General features: G+C 38.4%; 1 protein-coding gene across 4 annotated transcripts in view; it reads right to left on the bottom strand.

Annotated features, from left to right (window-relative positions):
- Positions 1–27252, bottom strand: part of mbo (Nuclear pore complex protein Nup88) — a 622627-nt gene that overhangs the window by 83456 nt on the left and 511919 nt on the right. For all 4 annotated transcript variants that reach the window (XM_087358015.1, XM_087358009.1, XM_087358003.1 and 1 more), the window contains one exon: positions 13625–13794. In XM_087358015.1, coding sequence (XP_087214141.1) covers positions 13625–13788 — 164 coding nt within the window. In that variant the 5' untranslated portion in view covers positions 13789–13794. The remainder of the gene's footprint in view (positions 1–13624; positions 13795–27252) is intronic.

The raw sequence follows: 27252 nt of genomic DNA, 5'->3' as shown, positions 1-27252 counted from the left end.
GCTTCGGAGATCGGAAAAGAGAACAGGTTTCTCAATACGCATTCGGTTTCAGTACTGAGTGCAAAGAACGCAAAGAAAACGAAAAAAATAAAAATAAAACAATATACTCAGAACTACGCACTTGCATTTCTGTCATCCAGTATGCATGACGTACATCTAGCCTAGAATTAATCACAGAAGATATACCACGTCGTAAACAAGCGTCTTCGCACAATATTCTTAAGATGCCAAGTTTCGAGATAAAATTTCTCAAAAGTCTCTGACCAACTCCCTTTACAGCTTACAATTTCCTCCCTTGATGGTTTTCCCTGACTGTGAAATACGCGTCGTGACGCAGCCACCACGAAGCCTCATTTCCTCGACCACCGCCCAAGCCAAGGAAAAGAAATTAATTAATGAATAAATAAATTAGCCTCTGGGAGCGATTGGCCCCCAGTGATGCCACACGTACACTCTGTTCGCCTCCGCCTTCGTTCTTCATTGCCAACTTACAGGAAAAAAATCCATATTAATTTCATCCATTTCTCCCGTCCCTAGTTTCCGTAATAAAGTGTCACACACAAAAAGGATCTAATTAAGTTAATGCCAATTAAAATAACTACTTAAAAAGAGACATTTAAAACTGTATAAAGTACACACAGCCGATCACAACAACAGTTTGCAAATTTAAACGGTGTTTTCAACACTCGAGCAACGGGAACTTGGGTTCGAATCCAACCCGATGTATGGACGCTAGCCGATCCAGAAATTCCAGTAAATTTACGGAATCATAAAATTCGTCACCGTGTCCACAAGAACCGGCCGCTGGACCCAACCCTAAGCAACAAGAATCCAGTCCATATCCTCCCTCTGTTCATTTCAGACCCGTTTTAATATCATCCTTCCCTCTACGCGTAGTTAGAGGTCATTCCGGAATGAAACGGTCGGACATGTTTCGGCCCGATGTGTGCCGCAGAGCAAGGAACAGATTTCCACAGGCCCCAGCTGTTAACGGTGCGCCGATGGACGAGCGCCAGCATACATTTTGAATGAACCATAAAATAAGAAAAAATTACACAAGAGTCCAACATCACGTCTGGTTTCAGTAGATAAAAATATATTCACGTGTGTACATATTCGGCCGTACAGCAAACTCATCGGGACAAAGACCTACGACAAAAATTATCAGACGGTTACTTCTTTGTGGACGGGGTAACACCTAAATATCATCCATATTTACAATCCGTCATCGAATGGTTCATCTGATAACCTGGCATGCACGCATACCCAGAAAGTCTGTCACGTTTTCTGACAGCTGTAAATTTATACCGACTGCATGTAAAAGTGTTATGAGACGGTAATATAAAAAAATATTACGGTGAACACAGATAAGGATACGAACTGTACGCCCTAATATCACCATCTACACAATGCAGAGTACCTGCAGTTGGGTTCCTCTGTCGATCCAGAATCTTTGTCCCAGTGGATTTTAATCCAATATCGCTTTAGAATTGTATATCCTTCCTATGTAACTTGTACGTATCGTAATAGGCAACTCTTTAATAGTTCTCAATTTCACTGCTAGTATTTCAAACAATTTTGCTTCTGATGCCTGTATTTCGTTGACCTGATTTCGTAATATGCAATAAATATCAAAGCATCAGAATTTATCTTACAGTTTTATACACTCCCAAGCCTCACGGAAACAAATTTATTAAATGTGTTATAAATAATATAAATAAAGCGTCGTGAAGTGATTAACAAACAACGCGAAGGGATAATCAGTCAAACAATAGTGAGGCGAAAATTAATTTATAAACCGTAAAACATGAAATAACACGAAATACGATAAGCACTGAATATCTTCAGAAATCCACACAACTCAATGGTATCGACGTCTGACAGTTACGAAGTTAAAGCAGAATTATACAGTACGGACAGAAATATATGTGAAAATCGACTCCTTCCGAAAGGCATCTAAACAAATAGGTCAGGGAATATTTTGATGTATAATATTGGGTACATTAAAGAGTTTTGTACGCAGAAAAAATTAATACATCTTGCGTGTATCTCAAGAAGAAATTAATTAGCAAATAAGTTAGAACGCAATGCCAAGACGATGTTTGTGTATGTTTAACGATGATGGGTTGTAATTTGCTACATATTTTATGAATGGGAAAATAAATGTGTTCGGGTTAATTCATAGATATTGTTAGGGGAATTCAGCACTTATATTCCTGGAGGTAAAACCATAAATTTTGTGGCTCGTTATCTGATAACGACAGACGTGAAAAATTCTAAATTTTAAATTTAAAAAAACTACAAAAAATGCGTGTATTTATACCCTTCCAGTCTTGTTAACATTCTGAGCTGCACACTCCCACAGAGAAGCTTGTTGAGGTAAAATTAAAGAAAAGGTCCCTTCATTTATTACAGTATTTAATGGATTAATTTTACATACATATATTCCCTACGGAGAAACACATTTTAATAAATGTTCGTAAAATTCTTTTGCACCTTCAATTTTTGTATAAACTGTATATACTTTGTAACAAAGACCTGTATCATATATCTAACTAATCTTTTAATGTGCGGAGCCACGTTAAAACACTGGAGACGGGCGAGACAGCCCCCCCCACCCCCTCATCCACAGTCTACAGCAATTATCTTAATACTGCTGTAAATACTGGTCTAGATCCCATGTTCAATTCTAGTTAAAGAATATCGTGAGAAATGTTTAATTCCACCGAACTCAACCCTTCTCTCCCATACGGCATTAAAATGAAGCAGATGCAATTTCAGGTTGAAAAAGTCAAGATTATTAATATAATTGTTATTTGGAATGTAATTCTAAAGTTAAAAAACAGAACTAATTTACATAAACGATAGAATACAACGTAAAAAACATCCGAAGTGTAAGGAAGACTGTAGTACAGCTTAGTGTTCTAAGGAGTAACCAGTAAGTAAAGGACGGAATTTAACGATCTACATTATTTTAAGTGGCTGGGTAAAATGGGATGGTTTGAGTTCCCTCTCTCAGCCAAAATGTGTTGATTAGCCAAATTAACTGCCACAGCTCCTACATTTAACTATAAGATACCCCCCCCCTTTGCACAATCGCCTCTTCCACTAACCAGTTTCATTATTACTTCTTACTTACTTTCTTCACTAACTTTAGCTACTTCTGAAGCTACTCGCAGAATCATAAATGCTGTTCAAATGTTTAAACACCCAGTGTCACAAGACAAAGCTGAAATGTCGGCATCTTTTCGTAAAACTATTTCGGTTCGTCAATCCTACGTGAGACGGGATACAATAAGATTATCTGCACTACTCTACACCGATCTCACATCCGTGAAACGGCAGGGTTGCATCCTCGCGAAACGTACGATAAGCCATTATTTTCAACTACTCTGAAGTATATAAATTCTGCCGTCAGGACTTTAGTAGAGTAACTGAACACTTTCCTTAAACGAACATTCTTTCAAGTCACGAGCAATTTGGTAAAACGTTGAACAACTATAAAGGATCATTTTTCCTGACTGGTTTCTCTTTTAGTTTGACGAAATCTTAAACAGAGATCAAGCCTACATAGAGATGTTGAAGTTCAACTGTATTTCAGAAACCAATGTTTTACATTATTTATTTTTTTATTTATTGTTCTGTCTGACGACAGGTCCATATGAACTGGATCCTTCCATCCTTTTCTCGGACTGGGACCTGTTCATATACGTTCTTGGCAGATGATCCAGAAGTGGTTTGCCATTGCCTTCTTCTGTGTATGAATGGAGTAATTGTTGGGATGCAACGGAGAAACCGGGGAAGCCCCCGGAGGAAAACTCACGGCCTTGCCCAACACAAGTTATAAATTCGGGCACCGCCGGGAATCGAACCCGAGACCCCAGGATTACAAGGCCAGCGTTCTAACCGCTAGACCACCGTGGCTTGTTTTACATTACAGAATTGAAACGAAACCCACCAATTCTACGGGAGAAATGCCATATTATGAAGACGACTATCTTCTTTGATGCTGAGCCGTATAATCTGGTAGAAGTTTAATGACGTTTCAGAGATTTTTATTTCCTCCATCTTCAGGGCGGTGTCATGCTATCTGACGTTGAAGTTGCAGCTGAATTATAAAGAGTTCACATACTACGTCATGTTAACTAATTGTTCACGCGTGTATAACGGTATTCGCAGCAACGCTACTCCATATGCTGTAAAATCTCAAAGCCAAGGACTGAGGAAACGAGACTCCCACCAAAGTCGGCAAACCGACGCGCTGTAATACGGTGTCATAACGTAAGAACGGAAAAATAAATGAATACACAAATATGGTTAAAATCGAAGTTGCAAATACAATGAGAACGTGTTATATCTCACTTAAATCTTACTTCGCGTCGTTTCTGTTTCAGAACTTGGACTGTTCATTACTTGGGTCCACATTTAGAACTTTATGGACCAAAACTAATGTCGCTGTGGATACTGTTAGTGTAGACCTCACGCAGCAAATTAGTCATACCCACGCAACGTGTTCTGGATATGAAATGCGGGTACGGACAGGACCTTAAGATTATCCATTAATTTTACGCACTTAATTGTCTTTTAATATTTAATTATGCCATGATGCCTAAACAAAGAAAACAGGAAGATAACTACCTTCTGGGCAGTCGCGCCGTGAAGTCTGGTACAAGATTACCGACGTTTCAGGGATGCCTGCTTCTTCCTTTTTACCAGACACTAAAACCCGAAAGATGACCTTGAAACTTGCCGCCATGAGAAACTCAAATCTCACTCAACAGTTGCTTCAGAAACGTTTGATATTTTGGTCACTTCCAAGACGCTTAGGGGCTCATGTTTCGTATCAGAGACATTCTTTATCCACGAAATGTAGAAAATGTTCGAAATGAGATCTGCACTGCAGTCTCAGAGTAAGGCCACTTGTGTGGCCTGAAGATAAAAGGATTAACAAATGACTGCTAAAATGTGCCTAAGTATCCACCAACCCCACAAAAACAGAAGCAAGGAGAAGTATTCCCTCTGGTGTGCACCTCATAAAATTAAGTCTCGACTCAGCTCTGATACTCTGAAATCCTTCAGTGGGCCCCAGAAGCCAACCCATCGACAAAATCCTTGCTCCTTCACAAGCAAAGAGGTTTCTGACAAACGCTTAATAAGTAACACAGGCTTATTCAAAATATCCTCGAAGATATTTACCAAGCCACCAAAATGAAGATCTGCAAGTGTAGCGAAAACTCGCTATTCTGAACCTCATAAAATCCGGATTACGGCTAATCATTTCAAGCCCAGTGGTACCTATATGCACCACCAGTTTTAACAATAAATAATTCTGCATGTTGCCCACAGAATGTATCTCACATGATTCTCAGTATAAACAGAGATCGTTTCCCTGAAAAGCATTAACCAGTAACGTAGAAGCGATTTGTTCTACTTGGGATACGAAATGAATTCTTAAACGCTATTTTGAAGAGCTTCGGCTTCAGATGGTTTAATAAGATCACTGCCCATACTCCAAGCATTAATACACAGATTTCCTATGAACATATGAATACATAAACTTGAATGTCACCAGTTTGCAAATGACAAAACCTGAAGGGTTTGCAGTGTTTCAATAACGATTAAAATACATCAATAGTCTCTACGATGAATCCTAGCTAGTTCGGATGATCACCATACAAGGGACGAAATTCCTCTTAAATTTAATCCGGATAAGCGAAGCTGTAATGCATTTCGATTCAAAAGGATCGCACCAGGTAGTTTAAGTACAACACGCAAATTTCGCATACTATTAACAACGATTCATTAGTCATCAAAACACGAAAACATTTAACATGATCGCTATTGTATTTTTTATTTTTTTTATAAAAAAATCTTAATAATTCCCATATTTTGTTAAAGATTACCACGATATCTAACCCTAAAACAGTACAAAGAATAACGTTAGTGTTATTCCCATCTAATTAGTAACCACGTCAACGACGAACATGGTGTTGAAAGCTACTGCAAGAGTATGGCTTTCAACGATACAACGATCAGACAAATTTCATGAACGACATTGTCCCCTCGGAGCTGAAGGGTTTATAGGTTAAACATTTAAAAATTCGGTCAGTACCTAAAAAAAAAAACTTCATCATTACAAAGATCAAATGGTTAAAGCTGTTTAAGAAAATAATCACTGTTTGCTCTAAAAAAAACAACGAAGCCCATAGAAATAGTGTGAGCAAAACGTAGACTCGCCGACTATTAAAGCCTCTAGTTGTTACCAGGCTTTAAAGCATGCGGTCGCGATTTCCAGTAACTTATTAGATGGACTAGCAGCCACACTAAACTACGAAATCAAGTTAACAAAGGACTCAACTTGCAGACAATACTGTTTCCTGTTTATAAACATTTCGTGATATGGGTCTACACGTACTGAAATTTTGTTATGAAGTCAGATTTGGTAGTATTTGTGACAAAAGATTAATACAGAGGGCTGTGTTTATCTCAGTTTGTCTTTTAAATATAGCAAACAGTCTCTAGGGCGTCTAACACTGATATCGCGGTTCGAATCCAACTGGGGATACGCGTGTTGGTCCATCCTTCCTGTGAACGGAAGATCGTAGGAAGGTGTGACCTTAAACAGACACACAAAATCACAAAGCTTATGTTAGTACGCATTCAGAAAACAAGAGTCAACTCACCTCCATGTGCTGTCAATTTCATCAGCCCGCCATGTTGGTATCATCGATTTATAAAAGTGAAAGTACGAGTTTAGGGTAGAATGTAGTGGCATAACGCCCATACAAAATTTCATGAAAATTCGTCCAGCGTTTCTCGTACTGAATCATGCGACAGACATACTGATATGGTTAGCCGTATACATGTTCATTTAGCGCACGTCACCGTACATTCGTGCAACAACAAAACTGTTACGAGCGTATTTTAACTTTTATATTCTCACATCGACATAACTTAATCTTTGTAATTCAAATTCAGTTTTTATGCGTTTTTGTCATGAGATGCACAGCGAGAAAGCATTTTGGGATGGAAGTGTCTGTCCATCTGTCCGGTCGATTCAACTAGAGAGCCTATGGACGGATTCTGACAAAATTTTATGTGGACGCTGCGCTGTTCTATACGACTTCAAATTCGTCCCTTTGGATATCCTATGATCGGCGGTAACAAAATTAGGGATGAAGAAATTCCTGAGGTAGACACTGCCATCTGGTGGCCAAAGTGGGGACTATAATTGTTTTTTTTAGCGTTCTGTCTGACGACAGGTCCATATGAACAGGATCCTTCCATCCTTTTCTCGGATTGGGACCTGTTCATATACGTTCTTGGCAGATGATCCAGAAGTGGTTTGCCATTGCCTTCTTCTGTGTGTGAATGGGATGCCACGGAGAAACCGGGGAAGAAGCCCCCGGAGGAAAACTCCGTGTTGCCTAGACCACGGCCTTGCCCAACACAAGTTATAAATTCGGGCACCGCCGGGAATCGAACCCGAGACCCCAGGATTACAAGGCCAAAAATTAATCAATGTACGCAAATATCAAATTGGGCTTTATATAATACACATTACGTCTCTGCAAACAAGTATCAGCACAGGTGATTCGTAATGGATAAAAATTTAAATTTACTTTATCGTACTGAATGACGTAGTCTTTTGACGGTGGCGGTAGTCACGTGTCTCCAAGTGTATTGAGATGCCTTCAGACCATGCGAGGTTCTGGAAGTTTCTGGTCTTGGGCTTACTTGATCCTTGCTATTATGCAAGAAGTGTTGTTTAGCAGCTTTCTTCTGCTGTTAGACTCTTCCTGCTGCCGCCAACAGCAGAAGCAACATCTCCGTAATATGGACCATTAGGCGCACAAAAACTCACTGTTAATATGAAGATGAGGTTCTCTTGGGGAAAGGGGGGGAAGAGATACCACTGTGCTTAGCCAAGAATTTGGATTTCTTGTTGTCATTATAGACCTTTTTACCCCCTTCTTCGTTCGTGTCTCCTTCCCCTTAATGCTTACGCTGTACCCAGTTCATTCACATTCCTTTCATATAGGAGCTTGAAGTTGTGTTTTGTGAGTCCTGTCGTTTCTTTTAAGTCGGTTTGTTTTTGTGAGATTTTGTTCGTCTTTATTTTGTTTGTACCTCTCCCCTGCCTCATCTCGCACACAAACGATTTAAAAATTATGTGTAGTCCTTTACTTACTTCCATTTATTTCTAGAATACAGAAGGATTGAGGATGCAAGATAAAGTTAGTGCTAGAGAAATCGCTGTTTGATTCCATTGCAGTGTGAAAATGAACCAACCTCGAAAAATGTGTTTCTTACCGGGACACACAGCGGTTAGATCGCTGGCCTTGTAATCCTGGGGTCTCGGGTTCGATTCCCGGCGGTGCCCGAATTTATAACTTGTGTTGGGCAAGGCCGTGGTCTAGGCAACACGGAGCTTTCCTCCGTGGCATCCCAAACAATTACTCCATTCACACACAGAAGAAGGCAATGGCAAACCACTTCTGGATCATCTGCCAAGAACGTATATGAACAGGTCCCAGTCCGAGAAAAGGATGGAAGGATCCTGTTCATATGGACCTGTCGTCAGACAGAACACTAAATAAATAAAATAATAGATAAAGGCCTAAACTTTCTCAGTAATGACGCTAGACGACAGAATGTTCTAATGTTCTACTTTAAAAATGGTGCTACCATTAGGAAGTTTCAGAATGCCTGGTATCGGTGACGAAAACACCGAAATGACGTAGCACGACGGGTAATATTCACTGTTGTTCGAAGTCGAAGCGGATGGGAAGAGAATAGAGAAGAACAAAGAGGATGAGATAAAGATACGGATGATATAAAGGAAAGGAAGAAAAGACATTTGAAGGAGATACGAAAGCAATCATTTCCCGCCGAATCTCAACAAGCCTTTTCCACCAAATATTTTATAACATTTACTCAGTTGATAGGTGTCATTCCGCGCAAATAGCATTGCAGTCATTTCTGAGACATGTAACGACAATTTTCCTTCCAGAAAAATGGCCGATTTCAAATGTTTCAGACGCCTTTCAGCATCAGGATGAAAGCATTATCACCTAACAAACAGATGTATAAACATTTACATTTAAAAAAAACTATCAGCAGTACAAAGTCATAACGATTAATTAATTACGTACCAGCAACGAACAGAGACCTTCCTTCTTGGGAATTGGTAGTGGCTCGGCAGGACAAGGAACTCCCAATTACTTGTAGGATTTGAGGTTGAGTAAAATGTTTTAACACCTCGCACTCTTATCGGTATAACTATTCACATAGTGACGAAGGCTCTTCAAACCACAAACACGTCTACGATAATTAAACAAAATTAATTACAGACCATGGGCCGATAAATGTTTAAGTCAATTACTGAAATAGGTTATATAACAGGGAAAACGTCACCTATTGTGAAACGATTACAAAGCGTTAAATATTTCAATACTTCTAAGAACTATGCATCAGTCATGACAGAAATACTTAAGCAAGCCAATATGTTACATGGTTCTCACTAGCACATTCCTCACAAAAGGCCACCTCACACCAAATAAAAAGAAGGTTCTCACAGCGGTGAGTATGAATATTCATCACCCTGATGACGGAGGCAGTATGACCTCTGAAACGTTGGTTAACATCAACCAGACTACACAGCGCAACAACCCAGAAGACAGAAATCTTCATACTCATCGCCCTGATGATGGAAGCAGTATGACCTCCGAAACGTTAGTTAACATCGACCAGACTACACAGCGCAACAACCCAGAAGACAGAAATCTTCATACTCTGATGACGGAGGCAGTATGACCTCTGAAACGTTGGTTAACATCGACCAGACTACACAGCGCAACGACCCAGAAGACAGAAATCTTTATACTCATCGCCCTGATGACGGAGGCAGTATGACCTCTGAAACGTTGGTAAACATCGACCAGACTACACAGCGCAACAACCCAGAAGACAGAAATCTTCATACTCTGATGACGGAGGCAGTATGACCTCTGAAACGTTGGTTAACATCGACCAGAATACACAGCGCAACAACCCAGAAGACAGAAATCTTCATACTCACAGCCCTGATGACGGAGGCAGTATGACCTCTGAAACGTTGGTTAACATCGACCAGAATACACAGCGCAACAACCCAGAAGACAGAAATCTTCATACTCATCGCCTTGATGATGGAGGCAGTATGACCTCTGAAACGTTGGTTAACATCGACCAGACTACACAGCGCAACAACCCAGAAGACAGAAATCTTCATACTCACAGCCCTGATGACGGAGGCAGTATGACCTCTGAAACGTTGGTTAACATCGACCAGAATACACAGCGCAACAACCCAGAAGACAGAAATCTTCATACTCACAGCCCTGATGACGGAGGCAGTATGACCTCTGAAACGTTGGTTAACATCGACCAGAATACACAGCGCAACAACCCAGAAGACAGAAATCTTCATACTCATCGCCTTGATGACGGAGGCAGTATGACCTCTGAAACGTTGGTTAACATCGACCAGACTACACAGCGCAACAACCCAGAAGACAGAAATCTTCAAATAAAAAGAACATAACAGAGACCGGCCCATTATTTGAAAAACTTCTGACGTCTCCCAGACATCCTTAACATTACACTAGTTAATAAAAGCTCTCATCGAGGATTCTGTTACTCTCCGTCGACCCAAACACAATGTGTGATGCAGTTACAACGAGGACTTCATTTCAGACGCTCAAACCTGTAATCAAAATTCAACAATAACAGCAAAAATATGAGCCTACTTTAAAGATACGTGTCTGTGCCTAATTTTCACTGTTACAGATTCCGACTAAGTCAAATTAATCAAATGGTTCACACCGCCTCCATGTTTGTCGCTGTTAACAGAGCTTTATGATACGTGTATAAGACAAGTGGTTCACTATTAATCGCCATAAAACTGAAGGGTAAGAAGACACACATTTTGGGCGACTGCCCTGCTGTTATTTTCAATTTATTAAAAAATTCTACGCGTTTTCCGAATGTATATTGTCGCATACTTCATTACCTCTTCGCGTGGCACTTGCAAAACTCTCACATGAAATTCACACCACGCCATATTCAACTAGAGGCTGTGGGAATGGCATTTAGGCCTGTGGCATTACGTACATACACAGTTTGACAAGTATTCGTCAATTGATTCAAAAGTCATTAGGACGGGATAAATGGACATTGCCTATAAAGGAACGAAAGCAGGCAATAACGTCATTAAACAAAAACTAAGTAATTTATTAACGGATGCTAGACGCCAGGGAGAATCCGACCTTGCCTTGTAAAGGGTTGTGATCGACGTACCGGGATGATTAAACATCTACAGATAAAATCAGACGTATGATAACATACCAGGCGTCAGAAGTGGTGAGTTATGCCTGTCATGCGCGCAGTAAATTAAAGCCTCAAAGCATCAGTGTTCGTACATGGAGTCACATTCTTGCTATTTTGAAAGCTTATGGAAGCTTTTACAGCAGAGAACTCAAAAAGCATCTAGCGAATAATCTTTACAGAAGCAGAAGAAGAAATCCTTTAATACTTCATACACACACACTCACACATTTGGGTGAAATCTTAACGTTCATTTCATCCCAGTATGCGTGAACAGCCCAATCTCAAACGCTATCCGACAGGAACCAAAGCCCACGTAAAGTTCTTGAAGAGTTGAAGCTCTGAACGTAAAGTGTGTGAGAGGCAGGGCAATGTAGAATGAGGACAATAAGGAAATACGAAGGAGTAGGAAGAAGGGAACAAGGAGGAAAATTAAAATAAACGTAAAAAGTTCAGGAGGAGGAGGTTACACAAATGGAAATGGAAAAAAAGAATAAGAAAACGAGGTAAGGTGGAGGACGATAAGATAAAGGTCTAATATAAGAAAACGATGAGAAGAAAATGGAAAAACACAAGAAACGAAGAAGTTACCAAAAAGGAACAAATTTGGTTTTTACGTCACAGAAAAAAATCTTCATCGCCAAGGGCAAGTCCGTTGCTGTCTTAAGACAGGAAGGAATCTTTCCATACAAAGTGAATTATCCCCGGAGACTTGGGTCCCGATGGTAATAATTTACGGCACAGAGCTCTGTTGAAATTTCTATACGAAGAAGGGACCGTGACCGGCGATAAACTTAAATCGAAATTATTGCTGGCTTGTGTCCGAATAGATAATTTCTCTCACCCGTTCCATAGACGTACGAATTTAACTACCAGTAAGTTCACAAATTATTTCTACGGAGTCCCGACAATTGATTCAAAATTAATTCTGAGACGAAAAATGAAAAAATAAATAAATAAAATTGGGGGGAAAAGGGGGGCTAAACCGTTTAAGTATGAAGAACGAAAAATTAGATATGAAGATGCCTGTACGAGTATATGAGAAAATGACGGAGCAATTGGTTTTAAAAATGTAACTGTGATTAGACAACTGCGGAATACGTCCTTATTTGTATTCGAGAAAAGGAAACTGCTGTAGTCAGAGTTGCAAAATGTGAGCCCAAATACCAGCACCAAAACAAACCGGAAACTTGTTGGATTACTTTACAACCATAATAGCTATTATTGGACTTATAATATTGTTTTAATGTGTTGAAAAGCAAAAGCCCAACTTAACTATACAACGTACAGCTAGGATGGGGAGGGGGGGAGGCTTACTAAGCTACCAACTTCAAAATATTCACACGAGCTATGATATAAAGTAAAATTACTAGGCAGTAAGTACTTTTGTTTCGAGAAATCCTCTCAGAAATAAAGACAAGCGCACTAAAAAAAATCCTAAAACCCTAATCCAAAGCCCATACATGCATTTAAAATAGTGCGGACAGGAAGTCAACACAATCTTCCAATGTTGTCGCACAAAAGAGAAGTTTAGAGGTTAAACTACATCATCGAACGAAACAATAAACATAAGTTAAAACTGTTTATTTTAACCGTCTAATCACAATAAAATATTTTATTAAATATTAAAATATTATTACTATAATTAACATTTAATATTTAAAATATTAAAATATTATTACTATAATTAACATTTAATATTTAAAATATATTAAAATATATTAAAATGATGCTCTTTCTATCGAAATGTTCGATTTACAATTAGAGCTCTAATAATATTTTAATATTTTAAATATCAAATGTTAATTATAGTAATAATATTTTAATATTTAATAAAATATTTTATTGTGATTAGACGGTTAAAATAAACAATTATAATCATCACAATATGACGCAACAATATCATCTCATAAGTTAAAATATATGCAGAATTATATCACTGACTAGTAGATACTTCTGACGTGTTACCCCCTCGATATATATTTTCTTTAGTAAGATATGTTTCTTCACACAATTACGACTAGGATCTGCCACAGACAAACTTCCTTAACAAACATGAAGCATTTTTTAAATAAATAAATAAATAAATACAGTAGAATAGCCATGAAAATATATAAACAGGCAGATAAACAACAGACAGACAAGGAAATACATAGGTAGAAGGCACCGTTCTTTAGCAAACTTCTAGTCGCAAGTTCCAAATGCTCCAACCACATTCTGGAAACCACAAGACACTGTCTGTGAATCTGTATCCTACCTGCAGGTGATGGTGAGTTTTCCACCTTGAAAGTTCGCTCCTTTGCCCCAGCGTCTCGGCAGATCCAACACCGCGACGCCTCTAGGCCCCACTATGGCAAGTTGGGACGTCATACCATTCACCGTCAGGCGTTCCACTTCAAAAGATGGCGGATCTGTTGGCATCAGAGTCTGCAAAATAACATAATGGCCAATCAGTACAGGATAGACGCGGATCACAGTCCAGTCCCTAGAGCTAAAACCTACAAGCAATCATCATGTACGAAGAATTTTGAAATTAAAACGGGTACAACCCCAAGGAAAAATCACAATCAATTTATTGAGTGAACATCACTTGTGCATTCCGCATAAAAAGAAACCAATCGCTTAAGATTTTCTAAATTCCAAACCGGAAGTGATGTAAGCGTACAGCTGGCGTCATAATTTAAGTCATTTGTAATTTACTTGTATTTATGGATGCGTGGTGTAACGTTTAAATGCTTCTGAATACGGAAACAATTATGTCTCTAACTTACCCGAGTGTCAATTCTGGGGAAAGACATTAATTACAAAGCAATAATTAAAATCAGAATGAGTTTCTTTATTCTTCACTAATTCTGTTAGGGTTTAGAAGGCATGGAGTACGAGATGGGTAACGAACGTAGAGCAAACGTAATGTTATATGAGGTCTGTGTTATTAGAAAATAAAATCATAGCTCATTGAAGCTATTTTATGACGTATAATACAAATCACGAAATTAAAATTATACGAATTGCACATTTAATACATAATAATATATAACAATCATATTGTGTCGTGTATGAATATAATAAAACGAAAGGATGTAGGGTATCACAAGTTTTCTTCATCCCACAACAAAACTTTCTTCGTTTGAGGGGGCGAGAAGTTTTTACTTCTCTCGAGCAATCAATGCATGCAATGAATTGCAGAACAGACACTTTCGAGGCCTCGGATATTAATAATTTCACGGTGGAACGGGCACGGATATGGGAAAGATGGCAGAGTAAAGCAAAAGTGTATTGGATTTTCTTTTTCAATCATAACAGCACGTTTAACGTCTTCACAGCCTGGAAGGCCGGGGCGGAATGTGAAGTTAAGGAAATTCCCAGACTCATCGTAAAAGTCCTCTCAGCAAAAAGCACACGACTCCCCTCAGATTAGCGAGAATTTTTGATGGGCAGAACGCAGCCACGTGTGGCGGTCCCAAGTTCGAACCTCGTCGACTTTTATTTATGTTTTCCGTACTTTTCCTCAGTGATTCCAGGCACACGATAAGATACTGCCAACTTAAATCGTGCCACCTTCTCCTAATCTCACACCTTTCCGTACCCATAATTCACAATCATCGTTCCACTCCACCTGATCTAGTTATGAAGCTATAGCACGGAAGCTAACACAAGTCTAGACCATAAGTACATTTAAAGTATTACAAAAGAAAAGTAATGTCTTTCTTTAGATGGTGATTATTACTCAGCTAGTCAAGAAATTTTCAGCACTTTATGAAACCCAAAAGTTCAATACAATTCTCAAAATAACCCGCCACCGGTCGCCATCCTAAGATGAATCCAATCCACGCCACTCAAAAGCAATCTCCCTAAAATCTATTCTAATACAATTCACAAATCTCTTTCGATTGGTCTCTCCTCCTTAGACTTCCCTTCCAATATTTTGTACGCATTTCTTCAATTTCAACATGCATGCTACATGTCCCAAACATTTCATTCTCCCAGATTTGGACATTTTAATAATATTTCAGTCTTAAATGTTATTTAACCTACTGTCACTTCATTCCTTTTAGGTCGAAATATTCGCCTCAGTAACCTTATCCCTGCGTTTATCATCCAAGTAACATTTAAAAAATCATATCGTTCTCAAAGAAATCATAACGCGTCTCCATCGCAAAGATTGATTTGTTAATTTTATATTCGCTGTTTATTCCGATAATCATTCGTAATCCATGAATATTTTAAAAAAAGAAATGAGCGTTACTGAATTTTAAATTACACAGAGTAATAAAACCGGTATCAATGTGATTTTTGGAAAATGAAAACAATAATACAAGAATTGTTGGCATTATATGCAACCACCAGTTTTATATGGCAATGTCTGTACTTAAAATTGGTTTCAGTTCATCAGATTCTCGGTTCGTATTGATTAAAAAGTTCGTATTTTTTTAAGTTGATATGAGAATAGGCAATGTTAGTTGAGGGTCGAGGGTGAAAGGGGGGATGTACGGAACAGAAGTTTACCTCATATCTTGTTAAAACAAAGGTAAAGTCAAATCCCAGCACAACAAGCCGCTGACAGACAAGATTTTTCCCAACCCAAACGTCTAAACATCTGCTTCTTTTCTTAACACTTCATCAATAACATACATTTCTGTTGGTTTAATTTCAAATGTAACATTCCTAGATTTAAGGCAAAAAGTACTATTCATTTACACAAGACGTACGTGTAAATATAGACTTTATCTGTAAGTAAAATAATAGCAGGAAACACGCCCCAAGACGAGGCTGCCTGTAATTGAAAGACATTTTGGCTGCGGGGGAAAAATTGATCACATCTTTCTAGGAATCAGAAAGGGGATATTAAAGGGGAAAAAAATTCCATATTTCCATACCAGATAATAATGAGATCCTATACCCTAAAGTTATATCGCAGGCCTGTATTAAATGAAACATGTTTAAGGAACCGGAAAATGTATTTTAAAGGGTCATTAGTTCGGTATAGCATCCTCAACTTTACGCCAATGTTGTTGAAAACAGTTACTACTCTCAGTTCGTCCTGAGATAAAAAAAAAAAAAGCAGCCTACCTTTTGCGGTAAAACTCGGGTAACAATCGTAAAGTTTTCATTCAAGCACAAAACACGTGTGACAGGAACACATGCACCAATTTTTCTCCGATTAATGAAGTGGAATGAACTGCTCACCTGTTTCAGCCGAGAGCGCGGTAAAAACTTGTTATTATATATTCTTATTCTTATTATTCTTCCCCCGCCTACATTTGAACACTACCCCGTTTGCAAACGAGGCACGTTTACTCAAAATATTCCACAGATGTCACTTACACTCCAAAAGATCGGCTAGATGAAAGTAGGAGGAAAAATTTAAGATTCTCTGCATATTTCGCTGTTAACAATTGGCGGTGAAGGGCACAGGGGGGGGGGGGAAGGAGAAGGGTGAAGAGTTTTAAGCGCATCTGGACCAGTGGATATTGTCCAATATAAGAGAAGAAAAATGAAGTCCTAACTCAGCAATAGCTTCGTTACAAAGAAGTCACGTACGTGTGAAGCACTTTTTCATTAAGGAAGACGGGATACATTCTCATTAGCGCCATTACTAAAACACATAACATACAATACGGATGCAAAATAACGAAGAATCAATGACTATCTTTCAATTTACTAACCACATAATATCATAATTATCAGAAATTGTCATAAGATCAAAAGAGATCAATAAGCCTATACACTTTCATGAACATTTCATAACTTGTCACGTCGTAGGATTCGGAGTTCTCATGGCGGTGAGTACGAATATGGCTGTATTCCGGATTGTAGCACCGTGTAATTTGGTAGGCTGCTCATCACCCTGATGATGGAGGCAGGAAGGGCCTACGAAACGTTACTAAACTTCTATCAGATTACACGACGCTACGATCCAGAACATAGATCTCATCTTGTTACGTCACGCATTACTACGCTATTTCAAGATTCTGTATCTTCTGGAGTAAGTAAAAGTTTCGTAATGCGACATTCTAAGGTGTAAAGAAAGCATCTATAAATGTTTTGGCACGGAAACATCTCTTAAGACGCCTCTTGCAAATTCAAAAATGAAACGAGAATAATAATAATACAAACCTATAAGAAATAAACTGTAAGGTTGTCAGATTTTATAATCGTGACGCTGAATATTCAGGTTCTATTAAAGAAAAGTTGGGGGTGGGCTATGCCAAAGCTCAGGTGGTTAGACGCCGTCTTCTCACCGCAGTGACCACTATGGAATAAAAGCATGAAACCCAGCACCTTAAAGTTGTATATATTAGCTGATTTGGACAAAGTGCTCGAAATAAACCCCTTATCTGTCCGTCCATAAATTTCATCGACGAAAATAATAGACGGATTTGGATAAAATTTGGTACTGACCCTCTATTGTAAAGAATGTCGGGCGAATCTAATTTTTATTCTTACCTGTCCGATATAATCCCTACCTTACATAAATATTTAATCGAAATTTATAAATTTTATCAAATAATACTCCTCGTACAAAATCTGCGAAATGTAAAAACAGTTCTCGACATGAAGAAGAGACCTACGCACTTAACATAACACAGGAGAAACCTGTTTCTGTTCTCCGTCCATTGCGATTAATTTTACAAAATACATTTATAACAAATAAATTGAGATAAAAACAAACGAAGTAAACAAAATCATAAGGAAAGCATCTGGAAAACTGCGTACTCGAGATTAGAGTAGAAAGACGCCCACTCCTGTCTCCGTAAAAAAAAAACATTCACGTAGAAAGAAAATACTATTCATTGAAAACATAAACTCGTGTTATAATTCGAACAAGGGAAGGATCGACATATTTTTAGGATGGACTATACATTAAAATAGGCTTGAATGCTCGTTGCAGTAAATTTTAAGTTAGACACGATATTAACTCGGAAAAGCACGGAAAAATGAAAACCTTTCTTTAAAAAAAGTAATAGCTTCTTCGAACGCGAAAGATAGATTGTGATGGGATTTTTTTTCTCCTTACTCCTCCCCATTCTTCCTGCGTTCTTTGTAGAAATAATTTCAATAATTTATAACTCGGGCTCATTTAAATTAAGCAATATTCCGGATTAAAGGCGTTCCAATTTTCCGAAACTTGCGCATCGCAGACCGCAGCGGCTGCTCTGCTATAGCCTGCAGAATAACCCAATGCATAGCATTTCTCTCACAGCCCTCCTTCTATCCACTTAATTTTTTAAAAAATGATGGCAATTTTTTACGTTAAATGAAACGATATAATGAGAAGATCGAGGTATATAACCTCCCTCTTTTTTCGCCTTTATTCCACCCCTATTACCTCACCCCTACAACCCCCAGGCCACGTAACTTCCTATACTTTACATCTGTATCATTATATTACAATAACAGTGGCATATGAAACACACATTACTTCGCTTTATATAGAAGGACAGAAGAGATATGTACTCCAAACGGAGTACATATGCTTTCAAAATGCGTCTTGTAATATTTCGATGATCACTTTTTTGGTGACTAAACAAGATCACACTAAGTATAATTAATTCTATATGTGCTTACACCAAGACTGACTATCTCTCCGTAGCGTCTAATACAGTTCACATTTTATTTTGTACAGTATTTGTCTTCGACAAATAAAATGACATTAAATGAAAACGGAAACGGATGTGTTCCATTGAATTCGAGTCCCTCCCGATGTCCTAGGACTTTCCTGGAATAAAATGAATTCCATAAAAATACGAACAGAAAATTAACCAGGCCACAATGCTATTAAAAGCGAGCGATAGGAAATCCTGTTCAACAGATATTTAAGGCTTCGACCGGGATGTTAAATCTTATGTGGTACCGCCTGATTCGACTTCTAATGGTTAAGTGAAGTGTTTTCTTCGCGGTACGGTCTGGATTCGTAAATATTATGAAGACGAGCTTCGGCTTCAAAGGGTTAACCAGCTGATTTTCGTAATGGTGAGGTGTAGTGTTTTCTTCGCGGTACGGTCTGGATTCGTAAATATTATGAAGACGAGCTTCGGCTTCAAAGGGTTAACCAGCTGATTTTCGTAATGGTGAGGTGTAGTGTTTTCTTCGCGGTACGGACTGAATTCATAAATAATATTCAGACGATCTTCGGCTTCAATGGGTTAATAAAAAATTCAGGTTCAGTTATGTTAAAATTTGACCATCTGCAATCAAATTCTGCATTTCGAAATTACTCTTGACAAATTACGCAGTAGCAGGATAAATGAATTCCCAGCTATCACATAATTCCGAAACACTTAAAATCCTCTCAACACCAACGCCACTCACGCAACAAACGCGCGGACAACGCAAGACACTAAAAACACCAGTTCGCGTAAGACACGGCGTATTCCACCAAATTCTGCATATTACTAACCCTTGAGGGAAACTGGATGATAATTTTCGGAAGACTAGTACAATGATTTCCATGCCGGTAACAAATTGAATAATAAAAACTAAAAACTGAACAGCCACCCCCTCACCCGCCCATCTATTCCACCCTCTTCCGCCTCTTTCACCCTCTTACGATTTTTATGGCGAATATAATGCATAGGCATTTGTGGAAGACGGAACCGGGGCATTTCCTTCAACCGCCACCCCCATCCCTCGGATTACACCGTCCTAATTCGAGACTCGGTTTTCTCTTCTTTTCCATCCCCCATTATTCCCGTTCTATAACCAATTCCTCTCTCTTTTATTTCTCCAATTTTAAAACTTCACTTCGTACTCCACCGACTTCCTTCAATTTTTATAGTTTTATTTTTTAAAATCGTATTATAGGTCCTCTATACTGCGGTGTCCAATATAAATACAGGCCTGAACCGAGGAGGAGTACGGAAAAAAGCATTCAAACTCATCCACATCGAAGAAAAACTTCAGCTTCGTGCAGTTTGTTATACTGGTTATCGGATTTCGTTTGGGGGTAATGAATCGTGACAAAACAATATTAAGTCAAATAATGTTCAAGCAAATAAGACAGAAATCCGAATATTAAAACTAACACACGAACACTACCAACTTAACTACTACTCATTTCTATATTTATATATTAAAAAAACTATCCCAATGATTAAACAAGCAACAAGTCATGAATATGTAACGTGACGACACGGCATAGCTCTACGTATCTTTAACCTCGGAACTGAATGTAAGTGAATGGTAAATTTCACGTATTCGTGACGGAATAGCGCCCAGTATATACTGGACACAAGGTCAGGGCGATCCTGAAGCTGGTCTGGACGCCGATACGAAGAGAAAAATCCCCAGCTGCTGCCAGGAATCGAACTCAAACCACCCAACCCTTAGCCAGTCCCTGTACTAAGCTGATGAAACCATTAACAGTAAATATAATAGCCAATAAAAATAATAAAACAGCACATGCCGTACTTCGTTCGGATGTCAAAATGCCAACTTGTTTTCGGGAACGAACGTATCGAATACTAGCCTACACGAACAGACCTAATAATGCTTTAGGTTGACAGTCCGCCTACAAAATAATTCTTGATTACAGAGTCATTCTATATATTTAAATCTTGTCCGTCTAATCACAATAAAGTCTTATTAAATATTAAAATATTACAATAATTAACATTTAAAATATTTTAAATATTATAAGACTTAATATTATTAAATATTAAAATATTACAATAATTAACATTTAAAATATTTTAAATGTTAATTATTGTAATATTTTAATACTTAATAAGACTTTATTGTGATTAGACGGACAAGATTTAAATATATATTTATTATATCACAATATGACGCAACTTTACCATCTCAGAGTCACTCTAGTAAAATAGGTAAGCTGCTTAAGACACAGCTCATCACGCGGTGAAGCCAACAAACAGAAAATGTGTACACAAATTAGCAGTCATCTGTTAGTTTCAAACACTTAAATAAACCCCCCTGAAAATAGCTAATTAAGGTCGAAACATGTAGTGGACTCTTAATAAACATTGAACCTATAATCAAAAATTATTGTGTGGACGAACTGTAGACTTATTACCTAAATTTTGCGTCATTGCAAATGCTAAGAATTTCACAACGACGCCATATCTTTAATACAAAACATTTTTTAACAAAATTTAGCGTAGGCACTGTTTTATATCGTTGTGCGAACAGAGAAATGCTGAAAATTTATAAAATTTGGGGGAAAATGACGTAAGATTTAGGGCAATCAAACCAAGAAATATAGGACGAACACATTATAGCACGCAAATGGGAAATGGAAAATTAGTACAAACGTTTAGTCTAAAAATCTCATGGAAAGAACACAACTTCGGTGACCATGACATAGATGGTAAGCTAACAAAAAAAATGGATATGACATAAGCTTCAGGGCGAGGATTCGATTGGTTTCTATGGTGGCCCGTTGTGAATACAGAAAAGAAAACTCAGGTTTCATTAAAGCAGGGACATTCTCCTTGACCAGCCGAGTGACAAGTATAATATTTTCAAGAAAAACACTGCACAATGGAATTAATTAGAATCTGCCTCGATAACAAGAAAGGGAGTTTTCTTTCAGGTGTTGTGTGAATGATACGTTAAGAAATGCAAAACAGAAAGGACTATATCATATTTAGCCATAATTCAGAATTAAATGTGTAAAAACCGCGAGTGATCATTCAATGCTAACGAATTTAGAATCGAACGACCACTCACCTGGGCACTGAATTTCGCCCAAAAGACAGAACGGATCCATCTAGTCACGTGAGAAGAAATTGGCAAGGCAATGGCGTGGAACCGCTGTTGTGCATAAAAATGAGAGAGTCGTTTTATGAAAATGTCAGAACAAATTGATTTCTGACGATATTATGAGACAGCAAAGTAACACAGGATGAAGGGAGACGTAATGACGTTGAGTTTCGGTCTTCCCATTTTATAAATAAAACGACGTAAAAATAATGTCAAATAAAGAGAAAAGGAGTCATGCATAACAACATGACAGAAAACGCCATTTTAATATGTGTCAAATATCAAAGAGAAAGAATGGAATTTGTATTACTTTAGGATGCACAAGATAGAAGTCATATAACAGATGTGGTGATGGCGGCATGTTAACACAATGAACATAGGATTATATGAGCGTTTCCTTCCCAACGGATCACGAAGAATAAAAACTATCCAAATGTAGCCTACTTATGTCCGTTATTTCGTAAAATTTATGGGGCCCGTTAAGTATACATACGAGGTGCGATCGGAAAGTTTCAAGACTGCGCCTATAAAAACCCATACAATTATCTCAGGTATTAAATTCATCCATCACCCTCGAAGTAGTTCCCCTGGGAGTGAACACAACGATCCCAGCGCCGCTGCCAAGCCTGGAAGCATCCCTGGAAATCTTTCTTTGTCAGCCTGTCAAGCACCATCTGCGATTCTGCCTGAATCTCTTCTATCGTCTCAAATCTCCTTCCTTTTAGCTGAATTTTCATCTTCGGGAAGAGGAAGAAGTCACACGGAGCTAAATCCGGCGATCCGGCAAGAACTTTGAGCTCCTGACAAACGAGAAGTCGATTCTGCTTCTGGTCCTCAGACAGGATGCGTCGCATGTGGAGTTCTTCCTTTAGAATCAGCTGACAGGTCCCATAGCCTATCCAAACAATGTCGCACAAGTCGTTGATGGTACGACGTCGATCTTCGTGAATGGCCTGCCGAATCTTCGTAACATTTTCGGGTGTTGTGCTCGAAGATGGTCGTCCAGAACGCTCGTCATCATCGACAGAGGTTCGGCCATTTTTAAAACGTGAATGCCACACAAAAGTTTGTGCGCGACCCATTGCGGACTCCCCAAATGCTTGCTTTAGCATTTCATAGGTTTCCGTAGCCGTTTTGGCAAGTCTTTGGCAAAATTTGATGCACACGCCATTCCGAAATCGCAGGAGGGTCGGTGTAATGCACTACCAAAACGCCCGTAACTAAGAAACAAATGCTAATTCGATGATGCCGGCTGGCACACTGATTCACTATGAATGTAGGCCTTACCCCCTAGTGGCAGAAGCTCGTACTACATCCGGTTCGACCTCTATTGACACAGTCTTCAAACTTTCCGATCGCACCTCGTACCTTGAAATCCATTGATGAAGTCACTCGCTGTTCGTGTTGCTATTTTGAGGGGATGAAAAGTTCAACCCCATATTTTTTCAGTACCAATGGTAAATCTATATACACGTGGCCCCGAAAAGATGTACACACGCACTCAATGACCGGAATAAAAACACTCTAATAAACCAAACCTTTACACAAGTCAACATTGGCAATTGGTGACTTAGTATGTCTAGTGTAAGTGTTAAAAATGACCACCGTCCTCGTGTTACGCAAACATAACACACGGATATCGATAACAAGGTTAGTATTCCGTATTATAACGTGTAAACACTTTCTGTAACATTCTGTATATAATACCTCTGCCATGGGCTGCTGTGTACATGTGTTTCTACATTACGGAACATAACAGATGTCCAGGTGTTAAGGATTCGTAAATTTCGTAATTAATAAAATGGAAGAAATGATTCAATTTTTATTTGTTGCTTTGTTAAACTTTTCAATGAAACGTGTTTAAGCACATTTTTTGATTTGTCCGTCAATCTCTACGGCAAAATTTCTATTGTATTCGTAATAAGTCTACGCTTAATTCGCGGGCAGCACGTTATATTGTAATTTCAATTATATGGCGCAATCCCCAACTTCTACCAGACACGACGGCGTAACAACCCAGAAGACAGCCATCTTCGGACTCAGCGCCGCGAAAACCTTAAATCCTATAACAACATTATTAATCACGAGGATAAATGCGAAAACTTCTAATATATTTCATTTCACAAATATCGAAAACGTACTTTGAACATTCTGTAGTAAATTTAACAATGTTACTATCTAGAACAGTGGTATTCAACCTGGGGTACGCGAAGACATCTTAGGGGGTACGTGAAATTTAAAAAAAAAAATTATTTTATGATAAACACTGAATAATCAGTCATGTAATTTATTTAATTTATTTTAGATGTAGATTATATACTATGTATAACTTGAATTATACACCTTTGGGGGTACAAAGTTGAAGAGAAATTATATCTGGGGGTATACGAACAAAAAAGGTTGAATACCACTGATCTAGAAGATGCCTTCACAAGCAAACATGCTAGTTTGCATTACAAACCATACTAATACCAAAATCTGGAAACGACCATTTTGTATGGAAAAACATTGTACGAAGTCAAAAGTAGTAAATAAAAAAAATCTACAAAGTTCATAATAAAAAACATCAATACTGTGACATTAAAGGCTCGTCAGGTCTACTGGAAACGTTGCCTCTTTCGAATATTTAATCATATTAGACCCTTAAGGTCCAACGGGTAAGACTATGTCCCACCTACTCCAATAATCATTAAATCTTCATTCTGTTTTATGGCTTTCGTATGATTCTCACTATAAAAAGGTACATTTCCTTACACAGCAATAATCATTTGATAATTGTGATGGTGATGAGATGTTTTCATTGCAGTATAGGATAAATTCTTAGATAATATTTAAACTACCGTTTGATACAAAGGGTTCAAACAAAAATGATATTTACATACATCTTGGGAAACAGATGAGAGTTTTTAAAGTAAGTAAAAATGTCGATTGTGGTTCTCTGGGTTCTAACGCCATGTGTTTTTATAAGCAGCGTGGGTAGAAGAGACAATGTTGACTTCGTTCTACCAGATACTTCTTTATAAGAAGTTACTTCCAGTGTCCAAAAAGACGTTCCCAACAGCGAAAGAATCCTGCGTACCTAACGACATGAAATGTATGTACTATGACGCCAACTAGGAAGACTGACTACGTACACTGTCCAACTTGCAGTTAATAAAGGCTTAATTAGCTGCTATCGCCTATACTGACGTAACTGGAAATCAGGTTTTATTTTATTGTCTGGGATTGGACGGGAAAATTACGACAGAAAAGCTAATTCCGTCGACTCGTTCCTTCGTCTTAACTTTCATTACGATTGCACAGCCCACGCTATGACAGAGTGTAAGGAGTGGAAATGCAGAGAGAATGCGAACAACACATCGCTTTTCGGTTGCTGTGTCCACGACAGCTCAGACGTCAGTGGTAACTTTTTACTTCCAACATTATCTATTTGACGCAAAGTAAAAATTAGTCTTAAAACCAGTGCTTTGGAGTCCCAAGCAATTTTAGGTGGAGTCGGTAAAAATGTACCGAATCCGACCTCGATATAAAATCTTAAGAACAATTTCTCTACCGTGTGAGCCGTCGGCGGCCTCACGCTTAGGGAGTTCAACGACGCGTTGAGCCACGTCGTGTGGGAATAATGCTTTGTAACTTTGGATCCGGCACCTTAAGAATACAAACTGTCTACAAATCAAACGATTTCTACAATAACCATTAGACTTATATTTAAATATAGGTTATAAGTCTAAAAAGTAGCCTTATGATTCATGTGGTGGTGATGAAATCACTTATGGTTCCATTTAAAATTTTAGTAGGTTTCCCCTTATTAATAGATACATATTGAGCTTTTATAGCCACACGCTAGCCTTGTAATCCTGGGGCCTCGGGTTCGATTCCCGGCGGTGCCCGAATTTATAACTTGTGTTGGGCAAGGCCGTGGTCTAGGCAACACGGAGTTTTCCTCCGGGGGCTTCCCCGGTTTCTCCGTGGCATCCCAACAATTACTCCATTCACACACAGAAGAAGGCAATGGCAAACCACTTCTGGATCATCTGCCAAGAACGTATATGAACAGGTCCCAGTCCGAGAAAAGGATGGAAGGATCCTGTTCATATGGACCTGTCGTCAGACAGAACACTAAATAAATAATAATAAAATTGAGCTTTTATGAAGGAGTCGGAGGTTTTAGTACGACTCCACAGCCCTGCTTATATAACAGGACAAAAAAATCCTCGACAGGAAGAAAAAAAAATTAAACGCGAATAGAATCAGGCAGGTGGAATCGATGAAAAAAAAATGTGCAAGAATGCAACTTCAGCGGGGAAGCAAAAGTGATGATGACATCAGCTCAGGAGAAAGAGAATTCCTACAATGTTGGTGTCGTCTCGGAATATTCTTGCAAGAGAAAAAAATATCCGTGGATATTAATATAAACAGAAAACCAGGTTTCTGTGTCTGCAGGAACGTAAGTTACCTTGGATTCAAACTCGTAAATTCGTATAGGTCATCTCGTGGCGTAGCAAGAAGTTGGTATTAGTGGCAACTGTAGTGATGGCCGATGCGATTAATGAACACAAAACATTAACATTCACACAATATTAGGCAAAATAAGAGGCGAAGCTTAATTTCACTTACGACGAAAAAAAAAAAAGGGTATCGAGTTTTCTGAGCTATTTTTAATATTGTTAAGAAAGGTACGTCATATACAGACATGGTACCTGGTACTGAACTTACATGATCTAAAAGGTTTTCACGGTTCTACAACCACGAAAATCCTATGAAGACATTGCATATCACATAGGGAACGAAATGAAATTTTGAGCTCCTTTGTTGGAGTTTAAGAAATTTCACTTGATTATAAAATGTGAGTTTTATAAAGGACAAACAGAAACGGGGAAAACTCTCTAAGCACTACAGTGTCAGACATAAGAGCCAGGATAATTCTATTCTGTAGCTCAGAGGACAAGTGCCGAGGATGTAATTCTTAACATTTGACGCTACAAAGCTTAGGAATTTAAAACAGCATCGTTAAACAAAACAAAAATCAATCAATGAAACGAGCTAAAAACCATAACCCCCCCCCCCTCACCACATATACGGGCCTGACGGGGCAAAGCGTAGATTATATAAAGTTAGTTAACACTACGAGATCAAAAAACTATGATCAATTAAAGCATTTCA

This window comes from Zootermopsis nevadensis, unplaced genomic scaffold (genome assembly GCF_977971745.1).
Source record: "Zootermopsis nevadensis isolate Lab colony 2312 unplaced genomic scaffold, Znev_1.0 Znev_ptg000002l, whole genome shotgun sequence".
Classification (NCBI taxonomy): domain Eukaryota; kingdom Metazoa; phylum Arthropoda; class Insecta; order Blattodea; family Termopsidae; genus Zootermopsis; species Zootermopsis nevadensis.
Note: the sequence above shows the minus strand (reverse complement) of the source record. Positions and strands in the feature narration are given on the sequence as shown.